This window comes from Pongo abelii, chromosome 16, assembly GCF_028885655.2.
Source record: "Pongo abelii isolate AG06213 chromosome 16, NHGRI_mPonAbe1-v2.0_pri, whole genome shotgun sequence".
Taxonomy (NCBI): Eukaryota; Metazoa; Chordata; class Mammalia; order Primates; family Hominidae; genus Pongo; species Pongo abelii.
In genome coordinates this window covers 68,357,571-68,384,568 of record NC_072001.2, presented here as the reverse complement: position 1 = coordinate 68,384,568, position 26,998 = coordinate 68,357,571, and the positions used below count along the sequence as shown (strand labels likewise).

Here is a 26,998-nt window from a genome sequence, read left to right as displayed (position 1 = left end):
AAACTTCAGGTTTATCACTTGACAGAGTCACACCTGCAAAGTTTTTTGTTCTGTTTTCCCTCCCGAAATAGCATGTTCTGGTTCTCCATTAGCCTGTAGACCCTTTCTGGGGGTGGGAAGTGTGTGGGAATGGCTCCTTTGTGTTAGCTCCAGGCCCTCGCTGCTTAGTGTGGTTGAGGACCAGCAACATGAGCCTCACCTGGGTGCTCACTAGAAAAGCAGGCCCTGCCTCAGACCTATCCAGTCAGGATCTGCATTTTCACAAATCTGGGCAATTTGTACACATAGTGAAGTCTGAAAAGCACTGCATGAAGCTTACCTTGTTCTCATTTGGGGTGCCAAACTGCTCTAATTGGGCCTCCTTGTCCTGGAGGAGTAAGGAGTCTTTCTCTTTTTTTCCCTTCTTTCTGGTTTCTGGCTTGCACTGTCTAGACACCATGACTCCCCAGTGTCTGGGTTAAAGCACATATAAGCTCCTCTCTGTCCTGACCCCTCCTAATGCCATTCCCATCTTTGTTGAAGCAAACTCCCTCTCATCCTTTAAGATACACCTGAAATTTCCACCTTATTCTGTGCCTCCACTCCCTAGCAGTTAGGAGTCCTTCCTTTGGGTTTCTTTATAATTTTAAAATTTTGCTTTTATAAATAATACTTTGATAAACATCCTTCTACATTAATCATTGTTTATATCTGTTGTTGTCTTCTTGGATACATTCTGAGAGGTGAAATTGCTGGTCCATGGCTAATTTTTTTTTTTTTTTTTTTTGAGATGGGTTCTTGCTCTGTTTCCCTGTTTGGAGTGCAGTGGTGTGATCTTGGCTCACTGCAACCTGCCTCCCGGGCTCAAGCGATCCTCCTACGTCAACCTCCCGTGTAGCTGGGACTCCAGGCACATACCACTACACCTGGCTAATTTTTGTATTTTTAGTAGAGATGGGGTTTCACCATGTTGCCCAGGCTGGTCTCAAACTCCTGGACTCAAGCAATCCGCCTGTCTCAACCTTCCAAAGTGCTGGGATTACAGGCGTGAGCCACTGCACCCGGCTCATGGCTAACCTTTCTAAGGAAGGCTTTCGATGCTTATTTCCATATTGGAAATTGAATATTGACATTAACTGGGGAAGATCGTTATTATTATTATTGGATTAAAAGAAAAAGGCAGGAGTCTCGCTATGTTGCCTAGCTGGTCTACAAACTCCTGGTCTCAAGCAGGAGTTGTGTCACTGAGCCCAGTTTGGAAAGATCATTCTTTACAAGCCTCTCAACCTTGGCTGTCATTGAAATCACGCGGGAAACTAAGGAAAAAAAAACCCTGACGTCTGAGCCCCAACCTCAGAGATTCTGATTTGATTGGTTTAAAGTGCAGCCTGGGCATTGAGATTTTTTGTTTGTTTGCTTACAGATAATATGTAGCTTTTCTATTTTTCTATTAACTGATTTGATCATTTTCATGAGCACCCATACCTGCTGGATGGTGAGGAAATGATAACAATTAGATTTGTTAATAATAAAAGTGCCTATTAGGTCTATACTTGATATCTCAAGGTAAGATTCTTGATCTCTCAGATTACCTTTTTATTTCTCTTCTCCTCTCAAAGATGGCATCTGAAGAGTGGAGGAGAAAAAGTACACAGGTCTGAAAATATACGGATACGGACATAGATACATATAATATTATGTGACTGTCAGTGGGTAGGTATGTGTCTAGAAAGATATCAGCTAATGGGAATGGTGATATGGAGGATGAAGGGGTGGGATCCATCCCTCTAGGACCAGCCATCTCTTTCCTTACAACCATCCCAGAAATGCAGACCTTTCCTCAGCAGATTGGTGAGCAGCAGCAGAGAGAGGGCATTTGATTGATAATATAGCAACCAACACCTGTACCACACTAATAGCACTTACTGTTTGTGTGGCACTGTCCTGAGCTATTTCTACACGTAGCTCATTTAATCCTCCTAACAGCTCAGGGTTGTAGGTTTTATTATTATCTTCATCACCGTCAGCTAATCACTGGATGTGGTGATGGCACACCACTCTTGCTCCCAGGCACTAGGACTTTTAAAAGTTCCTAGGAGAACCCCTGCTTCCTAGGAGAACCCTTTAGGGTCCCCATGCTGGCTCCTCCTGTGAAGAGTTCTTTTGTAGACTCTGATCCCTAATCTGTTTTGGCAAATCTGGCCTTTCATACTGTAGGTTTGTGCAAAGCAAATTGTACCTGTGGTGTCCACCTCTTCAGCCTTCATTTCAGCAGCCTTCCAGCTCCACTCATCGCCCCTGCCCCACTGTTCTGGGTGTCACCGTGGTCCCGAAAATGGTGACCTTGGCAGACCTTTGGTTCATTTCCCTCTCAGCACCTCCACCCACGTCTAGTAACTGTGACCTCTGACACTTTCCTAGACAAGTATGTTTTTCAGATGTTTGTTCTTTCCTGCTGCCGCACCTTTCTAGGACAACATTGTCTAAGATCTAAACCTGAGTATCTCCAGCTTTTCCTGATGATAAGAATCACTTGTACCCACATCTGTAAACACAGATTCCTGGGCCACTTCCTCCCCAGGAGCTTGTGATCTAGGTGATTGCTCCTGCTCCAAGCAAGGAGGTTGAGTTGCCTCCTTGTAGCTCATTGGTCCTCTCTTTCCTCTGTGAGGCCTATTCACCCGAACTACCTCTTTCCTAAGACGCTTCTCTTCCCAAACCCCTGAGGCTCTCAGCTCTGCTCACCATTCAGATTCCCCCAACTGTCTCTCCAGCTATATCCTTCCTTAGTCCCCATAGCAGAGGCTGCAGATGTGTTGCCTGTGAGCTGACGGGTTTTGTTTGTCCTCTAGCTTTTTAGAAATTGGGAAATTAAAAAGACAGCTTGTTGATTTCTTTTTGAAACAAAAATCTGAGGCCTTACCACCTTTGGTGGAGGTTGCCCTAGGGCAGGAAGCAGTTGGAGCTCAGGGTTGGTTGGCCTTAGGTGACTAATGGAGGCCGGAGTCACCAGTTCAACACAGTCTTCACAACTCTTTCCCGGGCTCCCCTGTTACTCATTTTCTTTACCTCTCAGGCCCTGGGGGACATTTGAGCCCAGGAGCACTTTTTGGGACACACTTTGCTCACTTCTCTGCCCATCTGCCGTGCTCTTTCCCACCTGGAGTAGGAAATCCTCCCTATCCCTGGAAATACCTGCCTTCCTCTTGAACAATTATTCTCCTGGATCCAGTTGGCAAATGTCTTCCACTGCCATGTACTGACGTGTGATTCAGAATGCTTGCCTAGATGGTGATTTCTTCCACATACCCCTATACTGCATATTACATACATCTTTCTCCCTACCTTTGGCTTAGGCACAGCCAGTAGTTATCTCAGTTATATTATTTTGGGATTGGGGGGAATTCCAATATCATACCTGATTAGCTTCCCAAAGCAGTCTCTTAAAAGTTCTGCCGGAATTGTTCCTTTGGGCTAAAATACTCAGTCCACCACTAAATTTGTCCATTCATTTGGTAGGAGGGTGTGGCAGGAGAATAGACTCTGGAGTCGGGCCACCTGGCGTCATATCCCTACCCTGCCACTGAATAGCTGTGTGCCCCTAGGCAAGGTGCTGAGCATCTCCAAGCCTCAGTTTCCTCATCTTCAAAACAGGTTATGAGAATAACATGAAATAACAGAATAAATTCATGCAAAGCATTTATTCTGCTGGCTGGCACCTGTAAGGGTTCAAATAAATAGTAGCTATTACTCTTTTGTTCTTAACTTCATGCCAGGTTCCAGGCTGGCATGGGGCTCCAGGGTAAGTAAGATGTGGTTGGCCTCAGGGAGTGTTTGTCCCAACCGGATTTGAGTTGGCCCCAGAGGGTCAGGTACCAACATGGGGCTCTGCTGTAATTGCTGAACATAGAATACAATTATTGAGTACAGAGATTGTAGGTGGTCAGGGAAGGCTTCACGTGGGAGGTGACTGCTGACCTTGAAGACTCAGTGGAATGTCATGCTAGGCAGCCACAGAAGCACAGAGGAAGAAAGCCACAGGTCATGTGAGGAATAGCATTGGGGGTGGGGAGGAAGTTAGTGGCAGGAGGTACTGTTAAGCAAAGAGGCCAGACTGGATTCCTAAGGGCCTTATTAAGGGTAAGATTACTAGATTTAGCAAATAAAAATATAGGCCATCTAGTTAAATTTGAATTTCAGATGAGCAACCAATAATTTTTTTTTTTTTAGATGAAGTTTGACTCTTGTTGCCCAGGCTGGAGTGCAGTGGTGTGATCTCGGTTCACTGCAACATCCACATCCCCGTTCAAGTGATTCTCCTGCCTCAGCCTCCCAAGTAGCTGGGACTAAAGGTGTCCGCCACCACGCCTGGCTAATTTTTTGTATTTTTAGTAGAGACAGGGTTTCACCATGTTGGCCAGGCTGGTCTCAAAGTCCTGACCTTAGGTGATCCACCCACCTCGACCTCCCAGATTGCTGGGATTTTAAGTATAAATATGTCCCAAATATTGCATGGGTTATTTATACTAAAAAAAAATTTGTTGGCTGAACACAGTGGCTCATGCCTGTAATCCTAGCACTTTGTGAGGCTGAGGCTGGTGGATTGCGTGAGCCCAGGAGTTTTGAGACCAGCCTGGGCAACATGGTGGAACCCTGTCTGTACAAAAAATTAGCTGGGCATGATGTCACATACCTTTAGTCCCAGCTACTCTGGAGGCTGAGGTGGGAGGATTGCTTGAGCCTGGAAGGTCAAGGCTGCTGTGAGCTGTGATCTTGCCACTGCACTCCAGCCTGGGTGACAGAGTGAGACCCCGTTCCATCTTTAAAAAAAAAAAAATAGGTCTTTTTGTTGTTGTTGTTGTTGTTTATCCGAAATTCAAATTTAACCGGGCAGAGCGTATTTTAAATGGCAACCCTACCTGTGTGCCTGGTTCCCAAAAGGCCCTGCTAAAATGCATTCAGGTTTTAGTCACAAGAGGAAGAATCCTATTAAATTGTTGAAGCAGATTTATTTTTCAGAGTAACACGAAAAGTGAAATGGGACATAAAGAAGGTCAGTTGAGGAGTTAAAGAGTGTGGACAGATGGTGGGGAGCAAGGAGGGCAGGATGCAGCAGGGACCCTGTCTGGGCAGATGCAGTAGGAGGGCCTAGAAGAGGCCTGGGTCCAGCTTGGAGCTAGGAGGCGTCTCTCCCCTTTGTCCAGACTGAGTCCCTGAAAGGCGCCTGGCTAGTTGACTGTCCTTTTGTGGGGGCTCTCTGGGCCTAGATATGGACTGTTGGCAGGGGCTGTGACTCACAGGTAGGCTTTGAGGAGAGGAGTAATGGGAATAGTAGTAATCTTGGGAGAGAAGATGACTCAGCTCTGGCTCTGAGATAACAAGGAATAGAAAAGAAGGAAGGGTGATGAGTGCCCTTTGGACCATGCAGGCAGCAGTCCTGTATGGGTAGCTACCTGAGGGTACACCATTTGGGATGTGTCTTCAGTGACTCTGTATATAACCTACAGAACAAAGCTTGGGGTTCCCAAGTGGAGTACAAGGTCCTTCACAGGATCATTTGAGATGACCTCATTTGAGGTCACCTTCCCACTCTTCCTCTTGGCAACCACTTCCCCACACAGAATCACCTGTTGTTAATGATGACAGTCATGGCAGTCACACTAACATTAGAGTACTTAATACTTTCCTGTTGGTTTGAGCACTTGTTTAACTTGATTAATCTCCACTGGGACCCTATGAAGTAGCTACTAATATTATCCCAATTATGTATTTGAGAAAGCTGAGACACAGGAAGTCAAACCTCACTCAAGGTCACATAGCTAGTAGAGGAATAGAGCCCCAGATGCCTGGGAGAACTGCACAGTTAACCATGCCACCACCCACTTCCCCAGCTACATGCTGCGCTTTCATACTTCTGTGGTTTCGTATAGCAAACCCAGATCATACAGTACCTCCTCTGTGAAGCTGGTCCCAACCCCACCCCCTTTTCCTTTAGCCCCTACCCAACAGAAGTCCCACCTTGTCCTCTTAGTAGTTTGTATCCAACTTTGTTATGGCAGTGAATGCTTTTTTTTTTTTTTTTTTTTTTTGAGACAGGGTCTCGCTGTGTCACCCAGGCTGGAGTGCAGTGATGGCTCACTGGCTCACTGCAACCTCTGCCTCCCGAGTTCAAGGGATTCTCCTGCCTCAGCCTCCAGAGTAGCTGGGATTCAGGCGCCTGCCACCACGCTCATCTAACTTTTATATTTTTAGTAGAGATAGGATTTTGCCATGTTGGCCAGGCTGGTCTTGAACTCCTGAGCTCAGGTGATCCGCCTGCCTCGGCCTCCCAAAGTGCTGGCATTACAAGCATGAACCACCAACCCTGGCGACAATGAATACTTTTAAGTCATTATTATTTACCTTTCTGCCTCCTCACTTGATTAAGGGGCCTATTTTAAATCTAATGCCCCCTCCTATAAGCACAGGGCCTGGCACAAAGTAGATGCTTAGTAAATGCTCCCTGAATCATGCAAGGCCATGCAGCCTTGGGATGAAGCAGGCGGGGTGGAACAGTAAGCAAGGCATAGAAATAGCACTAATACTCATGGAGCATTTACACTCCACGCATCCTTTTTTTTTTTTTTTTTTTTTTGAGACAGGGTTTCACTCTGTCACCCAGGCCAGAGTCCAGTAGGACGATCATGGCTCACTGCATCCGCTACCTCCCAGGCTCTAGCGATCCACCTCAGCCCAAGTAGCCAGGATTACAGGTATACACCACCACGCCCGGCTAATTTTTTTGTTGTTGTTTCTTTGTTTTGTTTTGTGGACATGCGGTTTCGCCATGTTGCCCGTACTGGTCTTGAGCACCTGAACTGAAGAGCTCTGCCCGCCTCAGCTTCCCAAAGTGCTGGGATTACAGGCGTAGGGCACTGTGCCCAGGCTCACACATCCATTATCAAAAAAAAAAAAAAAAAAAAAAAAAAGTAGGCTGGGCTTGGTGGCTCATGCCTGTAATCCCAGCACTTTGGGAGGCTGAGGCAGGAGGATCACTTGAGTTCATGAGTTTGAGACCAGCCTGGGCAGCATAGCAAGACCTCATCGTTACTAAAAATAAAAAAAATTAGCTGGGCATGGTGGCATGTGCCTATAGTCCCAGCTACGCAGGAGAATCACTTCGGGTGGGGGTGGAATGGATCCTGCAGTGAGCCGTGTTTGTGCCACTGCGCTCCAGCCTGGGCAACAGGGCGTGACCCTGTCTCCAAAAAAATTTTTTCTTTTAATAAATATTAGATTTTCACTGATACCTCATGAGGCCTGTAGAGATAGTTGGTGTTTTTTTTTTTGAAATGGAGTTTTGCTCTTGTTGCCCAGGCTGGAGTGCAATGGCGCGATCTCGGCTCACCGCAACCTCCACCTCCTGGGTTCAAGCGACTTTCCTGCCTCAGCCTCCCGAGTAGCTGGAATTACAGGCATGTGCCACTACGCCCGGCTAATTTTGTATTTTTAGTAGAGACGGGGTTTCTCATGCTGGTCAGGCTGGTTCAAACTCCCGACCTCAAGTGATCCGCCCACCCCAGTCTCCCAAAGTGCTGGGATTACAGGTATGAGCCACTGCACCCAACCTGAGTTAGTTTTATTACAATATATGAGGCTATTGATTGAATCTCTGGAAATAGAAATAAAGTGGCCCTAAGATGTTTTTAATTTTCTTTTTATTTATTTATTTTTAGAGCCATCTCACTGTGTTTCCCTAGCTGGTCTCTAACTCCTGGCCTAAAGAAATCCACCGCAGCCTCCTGAGTAGCTAGGATTATAGGCATGAGCCCCCACACCTGGCTCTGTTTCTAATTTTCAACTACAGAGCTAAGAAAAACTCCCAAAGTCAGTAACAGTCAATTTTCTAGAAAAATGGAAAAGAACCACAGGTATTCTTTTTTTTTTTTTTGAGACGGAGTCTCTCTCTGTCACCAGGCTGGAGTGCAGTGGTGCCATCTTGGCTCACTGCAACCTCCGCCTCCTGGGTTCAAGTGATTCTTCTGCCTCAGCCTCCCGAGTAGCTGGGACTACCGGCACGTACCACCACACCCAACTAATTTTTGTATTTTTAGTAGAGATGGGGTTTCACCATGTTGGTCAGGATGCTCTCAATGTCTTGACTTCATGACCTGCCCCCCTCAGCCTCCCAAAGTGCTGGGATTACAGGTGTGAACCACCACGCCCGGCCACCACAGGTATTCTTGAAGTGCCAACTACATCCCTTGCAAAACAGAAGGAAAGGTTGCCAGGGTTTGGGAGGACAGTGTTGTCTGGGGAGAAATGTAAGTGGAAAGAAAAGAAGTGGACGTGTATAGACCAAGCCCTGAGATTCTGTGACCTTCAATCTTCCTGACAGCCCCATGTCGAGGTAGAGGTTGCCTTGTTGGAGAGGAGATAGAAGCTCAACAGAGATTCCGACTGAGATTTGATTCCACAGTTCGTGCTCTTTCCTCTGCATCCAGGAAAGAGGAGAATTGAAAAAACACAAGACAGTTCTTGACCTCCAGGTGTCTGGCCATACTCGGAAGGGAGAACTGGGGCAATGGGCTTTAGGGGCTTAGAGGAGAGGGTGGTCTCTTGGACCACAAGTGCCTGGGTAGTAGAGGTGGGGGAAGGGGTATTCTTGGAACAAGACATGTTCCTGGATAGAACCAGTCTGTAATGGAGGGGATGGTAAGGGGTTGAGATTAGGCTAGAGGTGTTTAAATGCCATGCTGGAGAGGTTTGACCTCTAGTCAGTCATAACTTCTGAGCAAAAGCTACAGACACTTTGTTGCTATCTGTTAGTCCGAGTCCCCAGTCCCTTATCAGAAATCCTGGCACTGAATATGTTTCAGGATTCCGATTCTTCCTGATTTTAGAATGGTAAATAATGTGCTGCAATGACAACTAGGCTGAGTCCTATCACAGGTCCCACGGGACATCAGCCTAAATCCAAAGGCTCTAGGACTGATGACAGCTTTTAGCAGCACAGTATCAGGCGCTCTGTTTCTGTGGAAGTTCTTGCAGTGGTCCACATAGAGGTCCAAGAGCTAATCTTTGCCCCCAAAAGTGAAAACTTGGGAGTAAAGAGATGAGATCCACATAGGGTGGGTGCAGGAACTGCTCTGGCCTAAGTGAAGCTCCATTTTCCTCAGAGGCTGGTCTCACTCATGAGAATGTCATCAACAAAGCTGCCAGTGTTCCAACAAAACATTGTCACACTCTGGGAAACCCAAAGTTATGCATTCCCCATTTACAGTTCCTCCCAGGCCAGATGCCGTGTACCATGCTGGGTCATTTTTACCTTAAGCAGTGTTGCCTGGTTACGTATGTAGTTGTCATACTACCTTTATCCAGTCTCCAGGGGAACAACTTAACAAGTTAACTAATTCTCACACAGAAAGGAAAAGGCTTTGTAATGTAGTGCTTTACTCACATGTGCGTATATCATGTATTCAGTCACACCTCTAGTGGGTGGCATGCCATACTCATGGCATGTTAATATTCCTGCAGCAGAATGCATCGATCCTAACAGGAAGGGGATAGGTAAAGATTAAACCTCACATCAGCTCAGGTCAGGTTTGGTACCTAAAGAATTAAAAAAAAAAAAAAAACCACCAAGGCTGGGCATGGTGGTTCACGCCTGTAATCCCAGCACTTTGGGAGGCCGAGGCAGGCGGATCACTTGAGGTCAGGAGCTCCAGACCAGGCTGGCCAACATGGTGAAACCCCATCTCTACCAAAAAATATGAAAAGTAGCCAGGCGTGGTGGCGCGCGCTTGTAGTCCCAGCTACTCGGGAGGCTGAGGTGGGAGAATTGCTTGAACCTAGGAGGCAGAGGCTGTAGTGAGCCAAGATCATGCCACTGCTCTCCAGCCTGGGCAACAGAGTGAGACCCTGTCTCAAAAACAAAACAAAACAAAAACCCACCAAAAAAAAAACCTTTCAGATTTTAGAGCTTGTAAAGTTTAGTATTATTTGGAAAGGGGATTGTAGACCGGTGAATTTCCTCTCAGGAGATCCCTTGAGACGTGCAACAAGTGAACATTGCCTGCCTTCCCACTAGAGGGCCCCTGATTATCACTGTGTCCGGGATCCTTGCTAATGGAAGTTCCGTCGCTTCAGCTCGCAGATGCCAGCAAGTTACCTAACCTGAAAGAACTTCTCCAGTCCTCCGGAGACAACCACAAACGGGCCTGGGACCTGGTGAGCTGGATTTTATCCTCAAAGGTCCTGACAATCCACAGTGCAGGGAAGGCAGAGGTGAGACTTTGGTCCATAGCATCACAGATTTTAGGGGCCTAAGGGCTCTAGGACAGCACTGAATCCAGTGGCTCTGAGACTTCCCTGTGTACCAGTGACCTGGGCAGCTTGAGAATGCAGATTCCTGGTCCTCACCTTTAGACTTTCTAGTTCTGTGTCTGGAGTCAGGCCCAGGAGCTTTCCCACTGGCTGTACAAAGCTGAGTTCTGTCTCATCTCAGCTGTGTGACCTTGAGTAGGTACCAGGCGCATTTCAGTACCTCTGTGTTAGATGTTAAAATACCATAAAGAGCCCTGGAGTGGGAGTCAGGAGATCTGTATTCAGGTCCAGGCTGGGTGGCTAATTCCTAGTGAATCTCTAGTGAATCTCTGGGTTTCACTGTTGTCATCTGTTGAATTCAAATTTATTCATTCATTTATTCTAACCTCACTCATATGGGCATCAAGCACCCACTAGATGTTGGGTGCTAAAGTAGATAAGGCAATAAATAGCTCCTAGACTTTTGATTGTGGACCAGTTAAATTTCTGTTAAACTGTGGGGTATTGGGACCCAGGATTGTCAACTTTTTGTATTGCCCAAGTAAGTATGTTAGCCTACCATGTATCATCATTTTATAAAAGGATATTATAGTACTAAGAAAGGAAGATGGCCTTGACTTCAGAATGAAGAACAGTTCTTCCAAAGAAAGGTACATGGCAACCTTACATCAATATATCTGTTATATTGCCCTTATTTTGCTCATTCAGTCATAATCCAGAGAAAACTTTGCCACAGACTGGCTTTGGTCTGTGACCTACTATTTGAAAACCACTGGCCGGGCGCGGTAGCTCATGCCTGTAATCCCAGCACTTTGGAAGGCCGAGGTGGGCGGATCATGAGGTCAGGAGTTTGAGACCAGCCTGGCCAACAGAGTGGAACCCCGTCTCTACTAAAAATACAAAAAATTAGCTGGGCATGGTGGCGGGAGCCTGTAATCCCAGCTACTTGGGAGTCTGAGGCAGGAGAATCGCTTGAAGCCGGGAGGCGGAGGTTGCAGTGAGCCAAGATGCTGCCACTGCACTCCAGCCGGGGCAACAGTGCAAGACTCTATCTCAAAAAAAAAAAAAAAAAAAAAAAAAGAAAACCACTAAAATGGGCCAGGTGTGGTCCATTGTCCTGGCTTGTCTTGGGTAACTGGGACTATAGGTGTAACCACTATAGAGAGGAAATTCACAGGTCTACAGTCCCCATTCCGAATAATACTAAACTCTACAAGTTCACGCCTATAATTCCAGCACTTTGGGAGGGCGAGGCAGGCGGATCACTTGAGGCCAGGAGTTCAAGACCAGCCTGGCCAACATGATGAAGCTTCATCTCTAATAAAAATACAAAAATTAGCCAGGCATTGTGGCACATGCCTGTAATCCCAGCTACTCGGGAGGCTAAGGCAGGAGAATCGCTTGAACCTGGGAGGTGGAGGCTGCAGTGAGCCGAGGTCATGCCACTGCACTCTAGGCTGAGAGACAAAGACTCCATCTCAAAAAAAAAAAAAAAAAAAAGAAAAAAAAAAACCACTGAAACAGACTAGGGGGCAGTGGCTTGCGCCTGTAATCCTAGTACTTTGGGAGGCTGAGGTGGGAGGATTGCTTGAGGCTGGAGTTCAAGACCAGCCTGGGCAACATAGCAAGACCCTCTCTCTACGAAAAATTTAAGAATTAGGTGCACATAGTAGTTGCACCTATAGTCCCAGCTACTCAAGAAACTGAGGATAGAGGATTGCTCGAACCCAGGGAGTTCAAGGCTGCGATGAGCTATGATCGCACCGCTGCACTCCAGCCTGGGCGACAGAGCCAGATCCTGTCTCAAAAACAACAACAGCAACAAATGCTGACTGCTTCTCATGATTTTGTGGGTTGGTTGGGTGGTTCTGGGCTTGGCTGGATGAGCTAGGGTGGCCTCACTTACATTTCTGGGGCTTCAGCTGGGATGGCCACCATGCTGGAAGCTTTCCTCTGTGAGGCTCATACTCTATAGCAGACAAGCCAGGACAATGGTGAGGGGTTCTCAGCAGCAAAGAAAGAAAGACAAGCCCCTCTCAAGTCTCTGTTTGCTATATATATATTAATGTCCCATTGGTCAAAGCAAGTTACATGGCCAAGCACAGTATCTCCACAGGGGTGGAGAAGTAGGTTCCATCTCTTGATGGGATCTTGGTAGAATCCCACCTGCAAAATCACATTGCAGAGGGGTGCATGGACAAGGATGAGAGGGAATTTTTACAATAATCATGAGATTGTTGTAAAAATAGAATGCAGGAAATAGATGTAAAAGTGTTAGGAAGTGGCCTGGCGCGGTGGCTCACGCCTGTAATCCCAGCACTTTGGGAGGCCAAGGCGGGTGGATCACGAGGTCAGGAGTTCAAGACCAGCCTGGCCAAGATGGTGAAACCCCATCTCTACTAAAAATACAAAAAAATTAGCCAGGGGTGGTGGCACGCACTTGTAATCCCAGCTACTCCAGAGGCTGAGGCAGAGAATTGCTCAAAAAATCTGGAGGGGCAGAGGTTGCAGTGAGCCGAGATGGCACCACTGCACTCCAGCCTGGGCGACAGAGCGAGACTCCGTCTCAAAAAAAAAAAAAAAGTATTAGGAAAATTAGAAGTGATTTCCACTTATTATTTTTATTATTATTTTATTTATTTATTTTGAGACGGAGTCTTGCTCTGTAGCCCAGGCTGGAGTGCAGTGGCGCCATCTCGGCTCACTGCAAGCTCTGCCTCCTGGGTTCACACCATTCTCCTGCCTCAGCCTCCCGAGTAGCTGGGACTTCAGGCGCCCACCACCACGCCCGGCTAATTTTTTGTATTTTTAGTAGAGACGGGGTTTCCACCGTGTTAGCCAGGATGGTCTTGATCTCCTGACCTCGTGATCCGCCCGCCTCAGCCGCCCAAAGTGCTAGGATTACAGGCGTGAGCCACCGCGCCCGGCCCTGTGCTCTCCACTTAGAAGGAGCAATTCATGCTTCTCAGCCTACTGTAAGGAAAAATGTTATTATTTATTATTATTACTTTTTTAGATGGAGTTTCACTCTTGTTGCCCAGTCTGGAGTGCAGTGACATGATCTCGTCTCACTGCAACCTCCACCTCCCAGGTTCAAGTGATTCTTCTGCCTCAACCTCCCAAGTAGCTGGGACTAAAGGTGTGCGCCACCACACCCGGCTAATTTTGTATTTTTAGTAGAGACCGGTTTTCACCATGTTGGTCAGGCTGGTCTCAAACTCCTGACCTCAAATGATCCACCTACCTTGGCCTCCCAAAGTTTTGGGATTACAGGCGTGAGCCACCGCACCCGGCCGGGAAAAATGTTATTAAAGAAAAGCAGTCTTGTGCTATAAGCTCTGAGTTTGCTTATGTCTCTATCCTCATGAAACCTGTTGTTCTCATGAGCAGAGTCCATGGGAGTTAAGCCTGAGAGTTTAGGGGGCTATTTTTACAGCACATTTACCAGCTCCCCAGATAAAATTTTGACGCTCTTCATGTTTTCAAGTTTGAAAAGATCCAAAAGCTGACTGGGGCTCCTCACACGCCTGTTCCCGCACCGGACTTCCTGTTTGAAATTGAGTACTTTGACCCAGCCAACGCCAAATTTTATGAGACCAAAGGAGAACGAGACCTAATCTATGCCTTTCATGGTAGCCGCCTAGAAAACTTCCATTCCATTATCCACAATGGCCTGCACTGCCATCTGAACAAGGTGGGGCCTAAGGGACACCCTGCTGATGTGGGGAAGCAGGGATGGAGGTGGGAGAGTGGGGAGGGGGAGATTCAGAACCCTAGGAGTTTGCAGGTGGGGTGTAGAGTGGGGTTGGGTAGGTTTACTAACGACTTCTCGCTCAAAATGTGGTCTGCACACCAGCAGTGGCAGCATCACCTGGAAGCCTATGAAAATGCAAAATCTTGGGCACGCTCTAGACCTTCTGAATCAGAACCTGCATTTTAACAAGATCTCTAGGTGATTCCTGCACTGGTTATAGTTTGAAAAGCATCGATTTAAAGATAGTTCCCGACCTTGGCTGCATATTTAGAATCACTCGGGGAGCTTTTAAAAATCCTAGAGGCCAGGACTGGCGCAGTGGCTCACGCCTGTAATCCCAGGACTTTGCGGGGCTGAGGGAGTTCCAGACCAGCCTGGCCAACGTGGTGAAACCCCATCTCTACTAAAAATACAAAAATTAGCTGAGCATGGTGGTGGGTGCCTGTAATCCCAGCTACTCGGGAGGCTGAGGCAGGAGAATCGCTTGAACCCGGGAGGCAGAGGTGGCAGTGAGCTGAGATCGTGCCATTGCACTCCAGCCTAGGCAATAGAGTGAGACTCCATCTCAAAAAATAAAAAATAAAATAAATAAATAATAAAAAGTCCCAGATTCCTGGCTGCATCCCAGACCAATTAAATCACAATCTCCGAGTGGAGCACAGGCACCAGTTGCTTTAAAAGCTCTCCAGGTGATCCCACTGTGTAGCCAACCCTAGCTCCTCTGTGTGTTCCCTGAACCAGCAGCGTCTGCATCACCTGGTAGCTCGCTGGAAATGCGAATCTCAGGCCCAGACCACCTGATCGGAATCCACACTTTAACAAGGTCCCCAGGTGATTTGTATGCATATTGAAGTTTGAGAAGCACTTTCCTTGGGGACCACACTCCAGGAAATCAACCCTTGGAGAAACTGAGGGATATGCCAAGATGCACCGAGGAGAGGTCCTTTCCCTCCCGGCTTGAGCTTCTTTTGTCCCATTTTTATGAGTCAAAACAGAGTCACCTATCCACTTCTCTGCAGGCATTTATTTTACCCCTCAGGTATAGGAGGAGCATTACAGACAGACCCTGGAGCTACAGAGACTTATTTAGCAGCTCTATGGCCCTGAGTAAATTAAACTCTCTGAGCCTTGGGTTCTTCATCTGTAAAAAAGGACACCATTACCCTCCTTCTTATATGTCAGAGGATTGAAACAGTTCATGTATGCAAAGGGCTTTTTGTGTACTAAGTACCAAGGAAGAGGTAGCTGCTTTTATATGCTGATGGAGGGGAATCTAGGGTAGTTGGAGGAGCTGCAGGCCTTTCCCCCAGTCATAGCAGTATCTGCCTTGTCTGTGAGGAGCTGGCTCCATGAGCCATGGGCTCAGTTGTGGCTGCTGCAGCCCTGAGACTGGAGATATTTCCCTGGTGTATCTGGTTAATGTCGTTGGGTTTTGCTAAGGATAACGGGCTTGTTTACACTGTCTCTCAGTCCACCACTGGCTCTCAGCTTACCATTATGTCCAGGCTACTGGAATCTGGGGGGGCTTCCCCTTTACACTGGTGCTGGCCTCGAGAAGTTGCCTGCAGATTATACTCTTGTACACTAAACCTTTATTTTAGTGCCCCAGGGAGTTTGCTGCTTAGAGACATCTTATAAAAATCCTTTGGTAAAGCATATCAATCCTCCTGTGGCCCCTCTGCCTGGGTTTTCAATGAAGGGCTTGCTTGAGGGAGTCCATCTGCCAGTTGATACTGATACTGTTTTCATGGCAGAGATACACTGAGCTTCCCACTCTTGTACACCATTGCTCATGGCAGCCTTGCGTGGGGTTCTCAAGTCTAAGGAAGGGTGAACACATGATGGCATAAGCAGAGAATGGATGTGGGGTCAGATCAGAGGGCATCCAGTGTCATTGGAGAAGGTCTGTGTCAGCTTTTGAGAGATGGAGACCCTGCCTAACTTGGCAAAGAGCTTCCCAAAGGCCAAGCAAAGATCTGTTTCATTTCCCCTAAGCTTCACTTAACAGATTTAGGATTTTGGAAGCCTGGTGCTACTGAAAAGGACATTTTACAATTCCAGAGCATAAGATATTCTTCAGTGAGCTATTCACGTCCACTTATCATCTTGAGATACTGATAGTGTGGCTCAGGGATAGCAGTTGAATTTCAACTCGAGTGTCAATGTCCATCCATTGGTAGCAGCTACCTGGAATGTTAAGTTGAGGATTCTGGATCATTAGGAATAAGTGCCATGCTTGATATTACTGTGCTGGCAATTGTGGTTGATTATTGGTCATCTACCATGGGCAAAGATGCGTTCACTATGCCTGCTGTAGCCTCAACTTACAGGTCCTTCACCTGGCATGCTTCCTCATGGAGGGCACCACCAGGGAGATGCTGCCTAGATTTTTAGATGTTTTCTTGGTCAACACCAATACAAAGAGTAAAACGTACCTTGCCCCGCATATAGGCCTCCCTCATTTGGTTATAGTTTCTGGTCTAAGAGACTAATTTCTAATTTATTTATTATTTTTTATTTTTATGTTTTTATTTGTGAGAGACTCATTTCTTTTCCAAGTAATGACTCAGATTACCTCCCTTCTCAGGTGGGACCCCTTCCCTGTACCTAAGGATGTGACTTTGCATTTCAAGCCCATCAGAGTAACCATGCTTACTGCATTCATGTAACAGGAATTACTTTATATACTAGAACATAAAGGCCTGCAATGGAGTACTGGCCCCTCATTTATTTACATGTGCCAGGTGTCCCACTCTTTTATGTATATTGCCTCATTTAATCCTCATTGGCAACCTTGTAAAGGAGCTACTAGTAACATTATTTTGTAGATCTAGAAACTGAGACACAGAGAGTTTATATAACTTGCCACTTGCTGGAGGATTCAAACCGAGGTCGTTTTGGATGCTTATACCTATGCTTTTCTCACTCAACCGTGACCATAAGGAACTGCTAGTTTGCCAGGCCAGATGGCCAAATCCACAATCAGTTAAAGTGTTGTCAGGCAGGAATGTGTTTAGTGATAACCCTGTGATGATATCACAGGATTATTTGATCCTGTGTCTTGCTGGGACAAAAAGGGGGGGTTGTACATTTTGTGTTTACAACTCTTGAAGAGAGACCTGTGTCGTCTTGCTGTGCCAACTGTACATTCACCCATGTTTCTTTTCCATTGGCCTTGCTATTGCAGACATCCTTGTTCGGAGAGGGGACCTACCTCACCAGTGACTTGAGCCTGGCCCTCATATACAGCCCCCATGGCCACGGGTGGCAGCACAGCCTCCTCGGCCCCATCCTTAGCTGTGTGGCCGTGTGTGAGGTCATTGACCATCCGGACGTCAAGTGCCAAACCAAGAAGAAGGGTGAGTGAGCACTTGGTCCAGACCTGGGCTACAGGCCTCTGTTGGGTGTACAGGCTCTTGCTGGCCCAGCTATTGGGTAGAGCACCCATTGCATGCCCAAGGGTTGGGCTGGATCCAGGGCAGTGCTGGAGAGGGTCCTGCCCAAGGAGCGAGCAGTCTTCTTAGAGATTGAACACTCAATGGAGACCATTCACTACAAGTGGGTAGGTAGGGGGTGCGAGGTAAGGAGGCTGACGAGGCCTACAGAGGCAGCTCAGAGGAAGTAGTAATCATGATGGGTCCAAGCAGCCAGGGAAAGCTTTGCGGGAGGAGGAGAGATTTGATTTTTTTTAAAAAGTGAGTGATGAAGCCAGCGCGTGGGCTCCTTGAAGGTAGGAATGAGGTCTCATTCATTCTTGGGCACCTGGTATCAGCAGAAAGCCTTGGTATGTACTTGATATTCAATAAATATTTGCTAAATGAAGCAAAGGATTCTGGGTCCAGACCTTCTGATCTACACTGGCGTGTGCCAGATCCCTCCAGGATGTGAAGGGCAGCCAAGGCGCTGGGGAGTCCTGGGCTCTCCAGAGAGTGATGACTAGCCGGCTACCTCATCCCACTCCCCTACTGTGTCCCTGAGACTGTTTGCCTTGTCTCCCCCCACCGCTGTGTGGCTCTCCTCAAAGGCAGAATAGTCACAGAACTGTCATTCCAGTCTCCAGAGCTGGCTTGTTGGGGCCAGGTGCAGTGTGGCTCACGCCTGTAATCCCAGCACTTTGGGAGGCCAAGTCGGGTGGATCACCTGAGGTCAGAAGTTTGTGACCAACCTGGCCAACGTGGTGAAACCTCGTCTCTACTAAAATTAAAAAATGAGCCGGGTGTGGTGGCGTGTGCCTGTGGTCCCAGCTACTTGGGAGACTGAGTCATGAGAATCGCTTGATCCTGGGAGGCAGAGGTTGCAGTAATCCAAGATCATGCCACTGCACTTTAGCCTGGGCAACAGAGCGAGACTCCATCCAAAAAAAAAAAAAAGAAAGAAAAAAGATCTGGCTTGTTGGTTCCAAGAGAATTCAGAAAACTGACTGTTCTGGCCTCTAATGTAAAACAACTGGAATTCTGAGATGCAGGCCCAGGTCTGACACCACCCTCCCAAATCAGACAGCATGGATATTTGCATTTATAATTCTTAGGAAGTTTGGAAACCGTGACATTAAACATCAAAACAAAACCTTCCAACCTCTGCTGTCACGCAGCTTTGGTCTTCCTAGTTTTTTGTAGAACTTTTCTGTGTTATTAAAAGAAAAGGGTTTTTTGTTTGTTTTAAAACAAGTCTTGGTACGAAGAGTGGAAGATAAATGTTCTAAGAACCTCAAATCCAGAATGGTTCATTTAAAATGCCTGTTAAGGCCGGGTGTGGTGGCTCATGCCTGTAATCCCAGCACTTTGGGAGGCTGAGGCAGGCCGATCACCTGAGGTGTCCGGAGTTTGAGACCAGCCTGGTCAACATGGTGAAACCCCGTTTCTACTAAAAATACAAAAATTAGCCAGGTGTGGTGGCAGGCGCCTGTAATCCCAGCTACTTGGGAGGCTGAGGCACAAGAATTGCTTGAACCCGGGAGGCGGAGGTTGTAGTAAGCCAAGACTGCGCTGTTGCACTCCAGCCTGGATGACAAAAGCAAGACTCCATCTCAAAAAAAAAAAAAAAAAAAAAAAAAAATATATATATATATATATATAAAATGCCTGTTGAGAGGCGTGTTCAGATCAAGTCCTGTTCCTAGCTCCCAGTCCCAGTGTATTTCTTTGCTATGGCCATCAATTTGCTTCTTCCTTCTATTCTCCCCACTCAGTTGAGTTTTGTTTTTCTTCCTTGTATCCCTTATATTTTCCTACTCTTTTTTTCCTCCTCCGATTTGCCTGCCAGATTCTCTGTTTTTTTCGGTGCTGCTTCATGCACACACAGGTCTGTTCCTCAGCCTGCCAGGCCTTCTTCCCCCTCAGCACCAGGAGGCTTGACTTATTTCTATTTATAATGTGCTTCCTTAGTTCTGTTTCCCCCCAGTGAAGGTGTGTTTTACTCTCCTTATTCAGATTCCAAGGAGATAGATCGCAGACGAGCGAGAATCAAACATAGTGAAGGGGGAGACATCCCTCCCAAGTACTTCGTGGTCACCAATAACCAGCTCCTGCGAGTGAAGTACCTCCTGGTGTATTCACAGAAGCCACCCAAGAGGTAAGGTTCAGGAGAACAACGAATGGCTGTATTCAGAGTGCTGGCTTTCTTAGTTGTTGTAGGTATCAGCCTCCCCTCCCCCAGCCTTAGACCTCCGCTAGGTGTCAAGTATGTAAAGCACCATGCTGGACACGGTGAGAAGTGAGAGATAGGATCTGGAGAAGTTGTGGTCCCGACCCTAAGAGGACTGTATTCCAGTGAGAAGAGAGAAAGATTGGTAAACACAAATAGCATGAGGGACTGACTGAGTCCAAATTGGCTGCCACAAACAGTGTGGCCCCTTAGCCACTAGGCCCATGATTGCAGTCTGAGACCCACCGATGAGGTTAAGCTGAGAGGCAGAGCAGTGACTGGACACCGGGTGTGATTGTGCACAGGCTGGGTCAGTAGCTTCCCACAGTGGCTGCTGAACCACTGACTGCCCCTCTCTGGACCTGAGATGCTTCATCTTTATCTCTAAAATGAGGGCATTGAACTCAATAGCAGATGTGGGCCTTCAGACCTTATCAGCTTTGGTGGATGCCTAGTTCCATCTCTGCAGTGTGGGAGTATGTGTGGGGCTCACCAGGGTTGGAGGCCACTCTTGAGATTTTGTTGCATTGTTGGAATCCATGATGGTGCTTCTTGCAGGGGCCAGCAGCAGGTGAGTAGATATGACAGGAAAAGGGGTCACTTTAAATAATCCTCACTCCTGCTTGTACACACCAGTGGTTTCCATGCTTCCAGACTTCATAAACCAGTAAAGTTTCCTCCCGACCCCTGTCCAAATTTGGGAAATCTATATAGGGTGCCTGGGTCCAGGTGACATCATGCTTTGGTTTAAAATCATCTAACTTTTTATCCTTGAAAATTCCATTCCTTTTCCACTTCTCCCTGGAGCATCTCTTTAGTGCACACTTGGGTGGTTTAGATCATCTCCTAGTGGGCCAAAGAGGATTTCCCTAGCTTTGATTTATATCTGCATGTGTCTAAAAGTGAAAAGACTTTAGCTAAATTACCTGCCACCTGCCACCATCTGGGCAGACACCCTGAGCTAGGTCATTTTTATAGATACCAAGATGGGTTGTAAATGGTAAAAGAGGAGCTACAAAAGGGAAGATCGGGATGAGCTCATTGCATAGCTGTCTTTGCGCATTTAGAAAATATCCTGCTGAAAGGCGTGTCAGTGCCTGGGCAAACAGCCCCAGGTTTCTTGAGCAAGGAAGCACGAAGCTTCATTTCATGGCTCGGGCAAAGGATGAAATTCATCATTTTGTCTTCTTAGAGCCAGACTTGTTGTACACACTTAAAAAAAAAATGTTTTTCTCTTTTTGCCAACACCACTCTTTTTTCCCTCTTAAGCAGGGCTTCGAGCCAGCTCTCCTGGTTTTCCAGCCATTGGTTTACCATCATGATATCCCTGTATCTGCTGCTGCTGCTCATAGTGAGTGTCATCAACTCCTCTGCTTTCCAACACTTTTGGAATCGTGCGAAAAAATAATCTTTCTGGGCCTGGTGTAGGGGCTACCTCAACTATGTGCCTTATGGTAACTTGTTCTGTACCTCCTATGCCTCATGTCCGGCCGGGTTGAGCCTAGGGGCCAGTTGGGAGACCACAGGACAATTTTCGTATGCCCTAAATGTATCGATTGCCTTTGATGATGTTCCCAGCCACACTCCAGTCAACGGGGACTACTAGTCCCTCACTCTTAGGTTTTAGGGGAGCCCTTCCATCTGCTCCTTCTTAAACTGTGCTAGGGAGTTGGCTTTTCAGCCAGGGCCAAAGGAAAAAGCCCTGCTGCATTTAAAAACAGAATGTCCAAGCTGTCAGTGGTGTGTTTACAATCTCTCCTGGCGGAGGTTGGCCTTTTCTCTAATGCCTTCTGGAAGGCGGAAAATGTGGGAACTATAAATCACTAGGCGGTTGCCTTGTTTTGACTTGAGACACCCAAAAGGAACAGTCATGTTTCTCATAAAAATCAGTGGGATCATTTTTGAATTCCATCAGCCTTTGTATGTGAGTGCAAAACATTTTAACAGTTTTCTCAAATCAACAAACAGCCTTCTCCTACAGCTGTACCTACCCCCCTCCCCAAAAAACCATGGATGAGAAAGAAAGGAGTCAGGGGCCTGATAAAAAATACAGATTTAATGAGCAACTCCAGTCATCTTTTTCTAAAAATTACCAACTGCTGATTACAGCTGAAATGGAACCAAATGTTTGTTTTCTGATTTTTTTTTTAATAGCTGTTTAACAAATCAGTCTTTGTGAGCTGAGCAAAAGGGGAAATTTCTAAACCTAGTGTACTGTTTGGCCAGTGTCCACAGCCTCTTTCCTGGCTGTGTTTTAGAGAAAGGGATTTGAGCTATAGGCTCGCCTCCTGTTCTCATTCTCACAAAGCTGCCTTGACTGTGGCCTGCAACCACGAGTGCCATGCTTTCAGGCCTTCTGTGGCCTACTGGCCTTCAGGACAGAGGCCTGCCCCAGTGTGCCACAGATCCATGTGGATGGAGCCTCCTTCAGAGGGGTCACAGGTCTTTGGGACTCAGCCTAGGCTTTAATGTGTAGGAAAAGCCTTCTGGCCACCCAGAGAGCCGGAGCCCTGCTTGCTGTATTCTCTGCTCCCTTCTTCCTGCTGGGTTTTAGCCATAGTAGATCCCTGTACGATTTGGGAGTGAGATTTCTGTAAAGAAGAAGAAAAATCATTTTTCTATAATTTGTAAAGTTGTGAAAGAGCCACTACCACAGTTTTTACTTTGATTATTGGAACATTTCAGAATAAATAAAGATATTTTCTTAATGATTTAAGTTGCCTTTGTGAGTGCTTTCAGCCTCAGTGTGAGTCTGCCCTATATGCCTTGTTGTTAAAAACTTTATCTTCCATCCTTCCTTGTTCAAACTAGCTGTTTGCTGGAGAGCATATATCACCAGGATATGATATCTAGGAGGTGTTGGATTTCTAGTTAATGACTTAACAAACGTGAGTACCTACTGTATGCCAGGCACTAGGAATATGAGCAGGATCAAAGTCAGAAAGCCCCTGCTTTCACAGAGCTGACAGCCTGGCAAGGTGGGCAGATGGACAAACATTTCAAGAGTGAGGTTGGGAGTTTATGGTATTATAAAGTTTAGGGAAATACTTGGCAAGGAGTCCTAACATGGTCTAGGGTCAGAAAATACTCAGGCGACACATGTAACATTGCAAGGCACCTTACTATACTGATTAATTTTCACAACAGGCCTTATCCACTTTTTTTTTTTTTTTTTTTTTTTGAGACGGAGTCTCGCTCTGTCACCCAGGCTGGAGTGCAGTGGTGCAATCTCGGCTCACTGCAACCTCTGCCTCCCGGGTTCAAGCAGTTTCCCTGCCTTAGCCTCCCTGTAGCTGGGATTACAGGCACACGCCACCATGCCTGGCTCATTTTTGTATTTTTATTTTTATTTTCTTTATTTTTTTTTTTTGAGATGGAGTCTTGCTCTGTCACCCAGGCTAGAGTGCAGTGGTGCAATCTCAGCTCACTGCAACCTCTGCCTCCCGGGTACAAGCAATTCTCCTGTCTTAGCCTCCTGAGTAGCTGGGATTACAGGTGCATGCCACCACACCTGGCTAATTTTTGTGTTTTTAGTAGAGATGGGGTTTTACCGTGTTGGCCAGGCTGGTCATGAACTCCTGACCTCAAGTGATCTGCCCACCTTGGCCTTCCAAAGTACTGGGATTACAGGTGTGAGCCACCATGCCCGGCCATTTTTGTATTTTTAGTAGAGACAGGGTTTTGCCATGTTGGCCAGGCTGGTCTCAAAATTCTGACCTCAAGTGATCCACCCTCCTCAGCTTCCCAATTACAGGTGTGAGCCACTATGTCCAGCCAGTGCCAGAGAGTTTAATAGCTTGCCCGAGGTTTTATTGCTAGGATGTGGCAGAGCTGGGAGTTGAACCTGGCAGACTGATTTCAGCGTCAATCACATAACCAATCTCCTTCCCCCAGAAGAACTGATTCTAGGCTAAAAGGTGGAGGAAAAGTGTTTCAGGCAGTAGGAACAGCACATGCAAAGACCTGAAGTTCTTGGAGAAGCTAAAAGCAGGAAGGTTGTAAAGGAAGAGGCAGTGATGAGAAATCAGGCTGGAGAGGTAGACAGGGACCAGATCTTGAAAGACTTTAAAAGCTGTGGGTGGCCAGGCGCGGTGGCTCACGCCTGTAATCCCAGCACTTTGGGAGGCCGAGACGGGCGGATCACGAGGTCAGGAGATCGAGACCGTCCTGGCTAACTCGGTGAAACCCTGTCTCTACTAAAAATACAAAAAAATTAGCCGGGCATGGTTGCAGGCGCCTGTAGTCCCAGCTACTCGGGAGGCTGAGGCAGGAGAATGGCGTGAACTCGGGAGGCGGAGCTTGCAGTGAGCCGAGATTGTGCTACTGCACTCCAGCCTGGGCGACAGAGCAAGACTCCATCTCAAAAAAAAAAAAAAAAAAAAAGGCTGTGGGCAGAGGAAAGCCATTAGAAGGTTCTAAGCAAGAAAATGATGAGATACGGTTTTTAGAAAAATCACTCTAGCTGGTGGTTGGAGAACGGATCTAGGATTACTTTGAGGATTAAAAGGATTGATGCTTATGTAGTGCCCAGGGCAGAGTAAATCACTGATATGTATCAGTTGCTGCTATTATTATTACTTGTTTTTAAGGGCCCAACAGAGCAGAGAGCCTGCAAAGGAGACAGTAGTAGTGACCAGAGAAATAGGAGGCGACTGAGATAGCAAAGTGTCATGGAAGCCAAGGAGGAGGGCTAGATGAGCAGTGTCAAATGGTGCTGAGGAACCAGGGTTATACCTGAGAAGTGTCTGTTGGATTTACTGGATTGGAGATATTGGCAAACTCAGCAGGAACAGTTTCAGTGGAGTTCAATATAGCAGATGTGGACAAAGTCAGACTGCATAGATGGGAAGTTTTTGCAGTTTCCAGGAATTCTGTTCCCCGAGAGCTGGCCGTATGTCTCAAGTGACGAACCCCTGCTTTGGCTTGACTCTGCTGTCACATTAGCTCACTGCTACAGAGCAGGGCTGAGGAGTGGGCCTCGCATTCTGGCAACATTTGTTTCAAACCTAGCCCTGTCTTTTTTTTTTTTTTTCTGAGTTTTCTGCTCTACCCCATACATCCCATCTCCAACCCCCCCCCCCCCCCCCCGCAAAAAGAAGAAATGGTAACGCAATACCTGATATGACTGTGGGCACAGAAGATACATAAAGAATGGTCTTGCCCTCCAGGAGCTCCAGGGTTAGTGGAGGGACATGAGATAGCAGGTGCGTTTTGATATGGGGGAAGGCAAACTCTGGAGTCTAGAGGGTTCGAGTGGGCGGGAGGGAAGACTAGGGCAGGGCCACATTATGGCTTCCATGGGCCCTGGGCACTTTTGCCTTTCTGGGCCCCCTTTCTTCCATAAAAGAGTATTTAAAATTACATTTTATTACTGCATTGATATAAAGATGAATATATTTATGTACTAAACCATTTTCTTCCACTTAAAAGTTTTTTTCTTCTAATTTTAAAAGAAAACATTTTTGCAATGTGGGCCTTAGGCATGGTGCCTACTATGTCTAATGGATGAGTTAGCCCAGGACTAGTGTACTAGGGGATAGTGCGAGACCTCTGGGTACCTGGGAATGGAGAGGCAGGAAGGAGACAAGCCCTACACGAGACTGAACATTCTATTTAGCACCGACCCAAAATCTCAGGGAGATCCTATAGGCCAAGCAGCTCTGGGAAAAGTGAAAGTGGTTTAGTTGGAGCCACCTCATAGGGGCCCCCAGCTGCCTAAGGTCTTGTGAAAAGCAACCCCATCTGTCCTCTGTCACTAATGCCATTGTAAGGGGGGACCTCTCACAGGTGAGGTCCTTGCTTCTGAAAATGTGCAGCATCCCATGAGCTGTCAGTTTCTACCAGAAAGAGAGTTTTACTCTATGGGAATAAGTGCACGTGTGTATGAGAGAGGTAGAGTAGGGGAAGTGGTTCTGTGTCATTTCTGTTTAATTCATTTCATTAAACACTGATTGCCTACAAAACCAGGAGAGGGGTGGAGAGTTTGTGATTTAAACACCCAATTCAGACATTTTTCTTGAGAACGTGGCCCCATCGCATCTGAGCCCATTCCTGCTAAGCCCGGGAGGCTTGTGTTGGCATGGAGTCAGCAGCATTCATCCCGTTGCCATGGTGATTCCTAGGCCCTGGGGCTGGATTTAGCTCACACAAAAACAGGACTACACCCCTCTCTAAGCCCCCTCCACAGCCCCCACTTGTCTCTCTCCCCACTCCCCTCCTCTCCACTGTGCCCCACCTCATGAGTTTTCCCTCTCTTGGCCTTTGTTTGTGTTTGCCTTTGTCAGTTTCCTGCCTCTGGATGGGTTTCTGTTTGTTTCCAAACTGTCTGGAACTGTGCACCATGGAGACAGTGTCCTGAGCTGCCTCTAGCCTTGATCTGGTTAGAATAAGCCCCTCTCCTTTGCATGCATCTCCAGCCTGACATTTGGAGCCTCCAAAACAAATCATGACATTCCCAAGTAAAGATAGAAACCACCATCTCCACCCACTCTGGCTGCTGCCCTTGTCCACCTGGAAAGGGTTTTTCAAAAATTTCCAGTGTTCTGCTGTAGTGTCCATATACTGCAGCCCTGAAAAGGGGAAGCAGCATTTATTGAATACTTACTGTATATCAGCCATGGGGCTAGACTTTGCTTGTGTTAAAAATCTGGAAATTAGGCCAGGCACGGTGGTTCACAGCTGTAATCCCAGCACTTTTGGAAGGCCGAGGCGGGCGGATCACCTGAGATCAGGAGATTGAGACCATCCTGGCCAACATGGTGAAACCTTGTCTCTACTAAAAATACAAAAATTAGCCGAGTGTGGTGGTGTGCGCCTGTAGTCCCAGCTACTCGGGAAGCTGAGGCAGGAGAATCGCTTGAACCTGGGAGGCAGAGGTTGCAGTGAGCTGAGATCGTGCCACTGCACTCCAGCCTGGCAACAGAGAGAGACCCCGTCTCAAAAAAAAAAAAACAAAACACAAATCTGGTTTCCTGCATTAAAATTCAACTGCAAGCTCCTTGAGGACAGGGACTAGGCAGTCTGTATACCCAAGTATCTAAGATATGGTGGGTGCTGGAGAAGAGTTTATTGAGTGAATAAAGGGGTGCAAGGGTACAAGAAACTTCCCTATCACAGTAGAGGGTAATGGTTGAATGTTAGCAAAAAGAGAATGAAATTAGACTTGAGAAAAAAAATCCACTTGACAAGACATTGTGGATGAGTGGGGGTTTCAAAGAAGGTTGTGGACATTTGTTGCTTGAATTCAGGGAGTCCCATTTGCGATGTCACCAGAAATACCTTTTGAGGTTAGTGGGGTGGAAAGGACAGTGCCTTGCA

General features: G+C 46.9%; 1 protein-coding gene across 7 annotated transcripts in view; it reads left to right on the top strand.

The window, feature by feature from the left end:
• PARP16 (poly(ADP-ribose) polymerase family member 16) overlaps positions 1–22,392 on the top strand; it is a 28,102-nt gene extending 5,710 nt beyond the window's left edge. Inside the window, exons 2-6 of one of the 7 annotated variants that reach the window (XM_009249922.4) lie at positions 10,108–10,245; positions 13,772–13,978; positions 17,226–17,397; positions 19,468–19,609; positions 20,954–22,392. In XM_009249922.4, coding sequence (XP_009248197.1) covers positions 10,108–10,245; positions 13,772–13,978; positions 17,226–17,397; positions 19,468–19,609; positions 20,954–21,089 — 795 coding nt within the window. In that variant the 3' untranslated portion in view covers positions 21,090–22,392. Of the gene's footprint in view, positions 1–10,107; positions 10,246–13,771; positions 13,979–17,225; positions 17,398–19,467; positions 19,610–20,950 lie in introns of all 7 variants that reach the window. The other 6 variants (XM_054532796.2, XM_024232930.3, XM_054532795.2 and 3 more) reach the window with 6 other exon arrangements.
• The last annotated feature ends 4,606 nt before the right edge of the window (positions 22,393–26,998 follow it).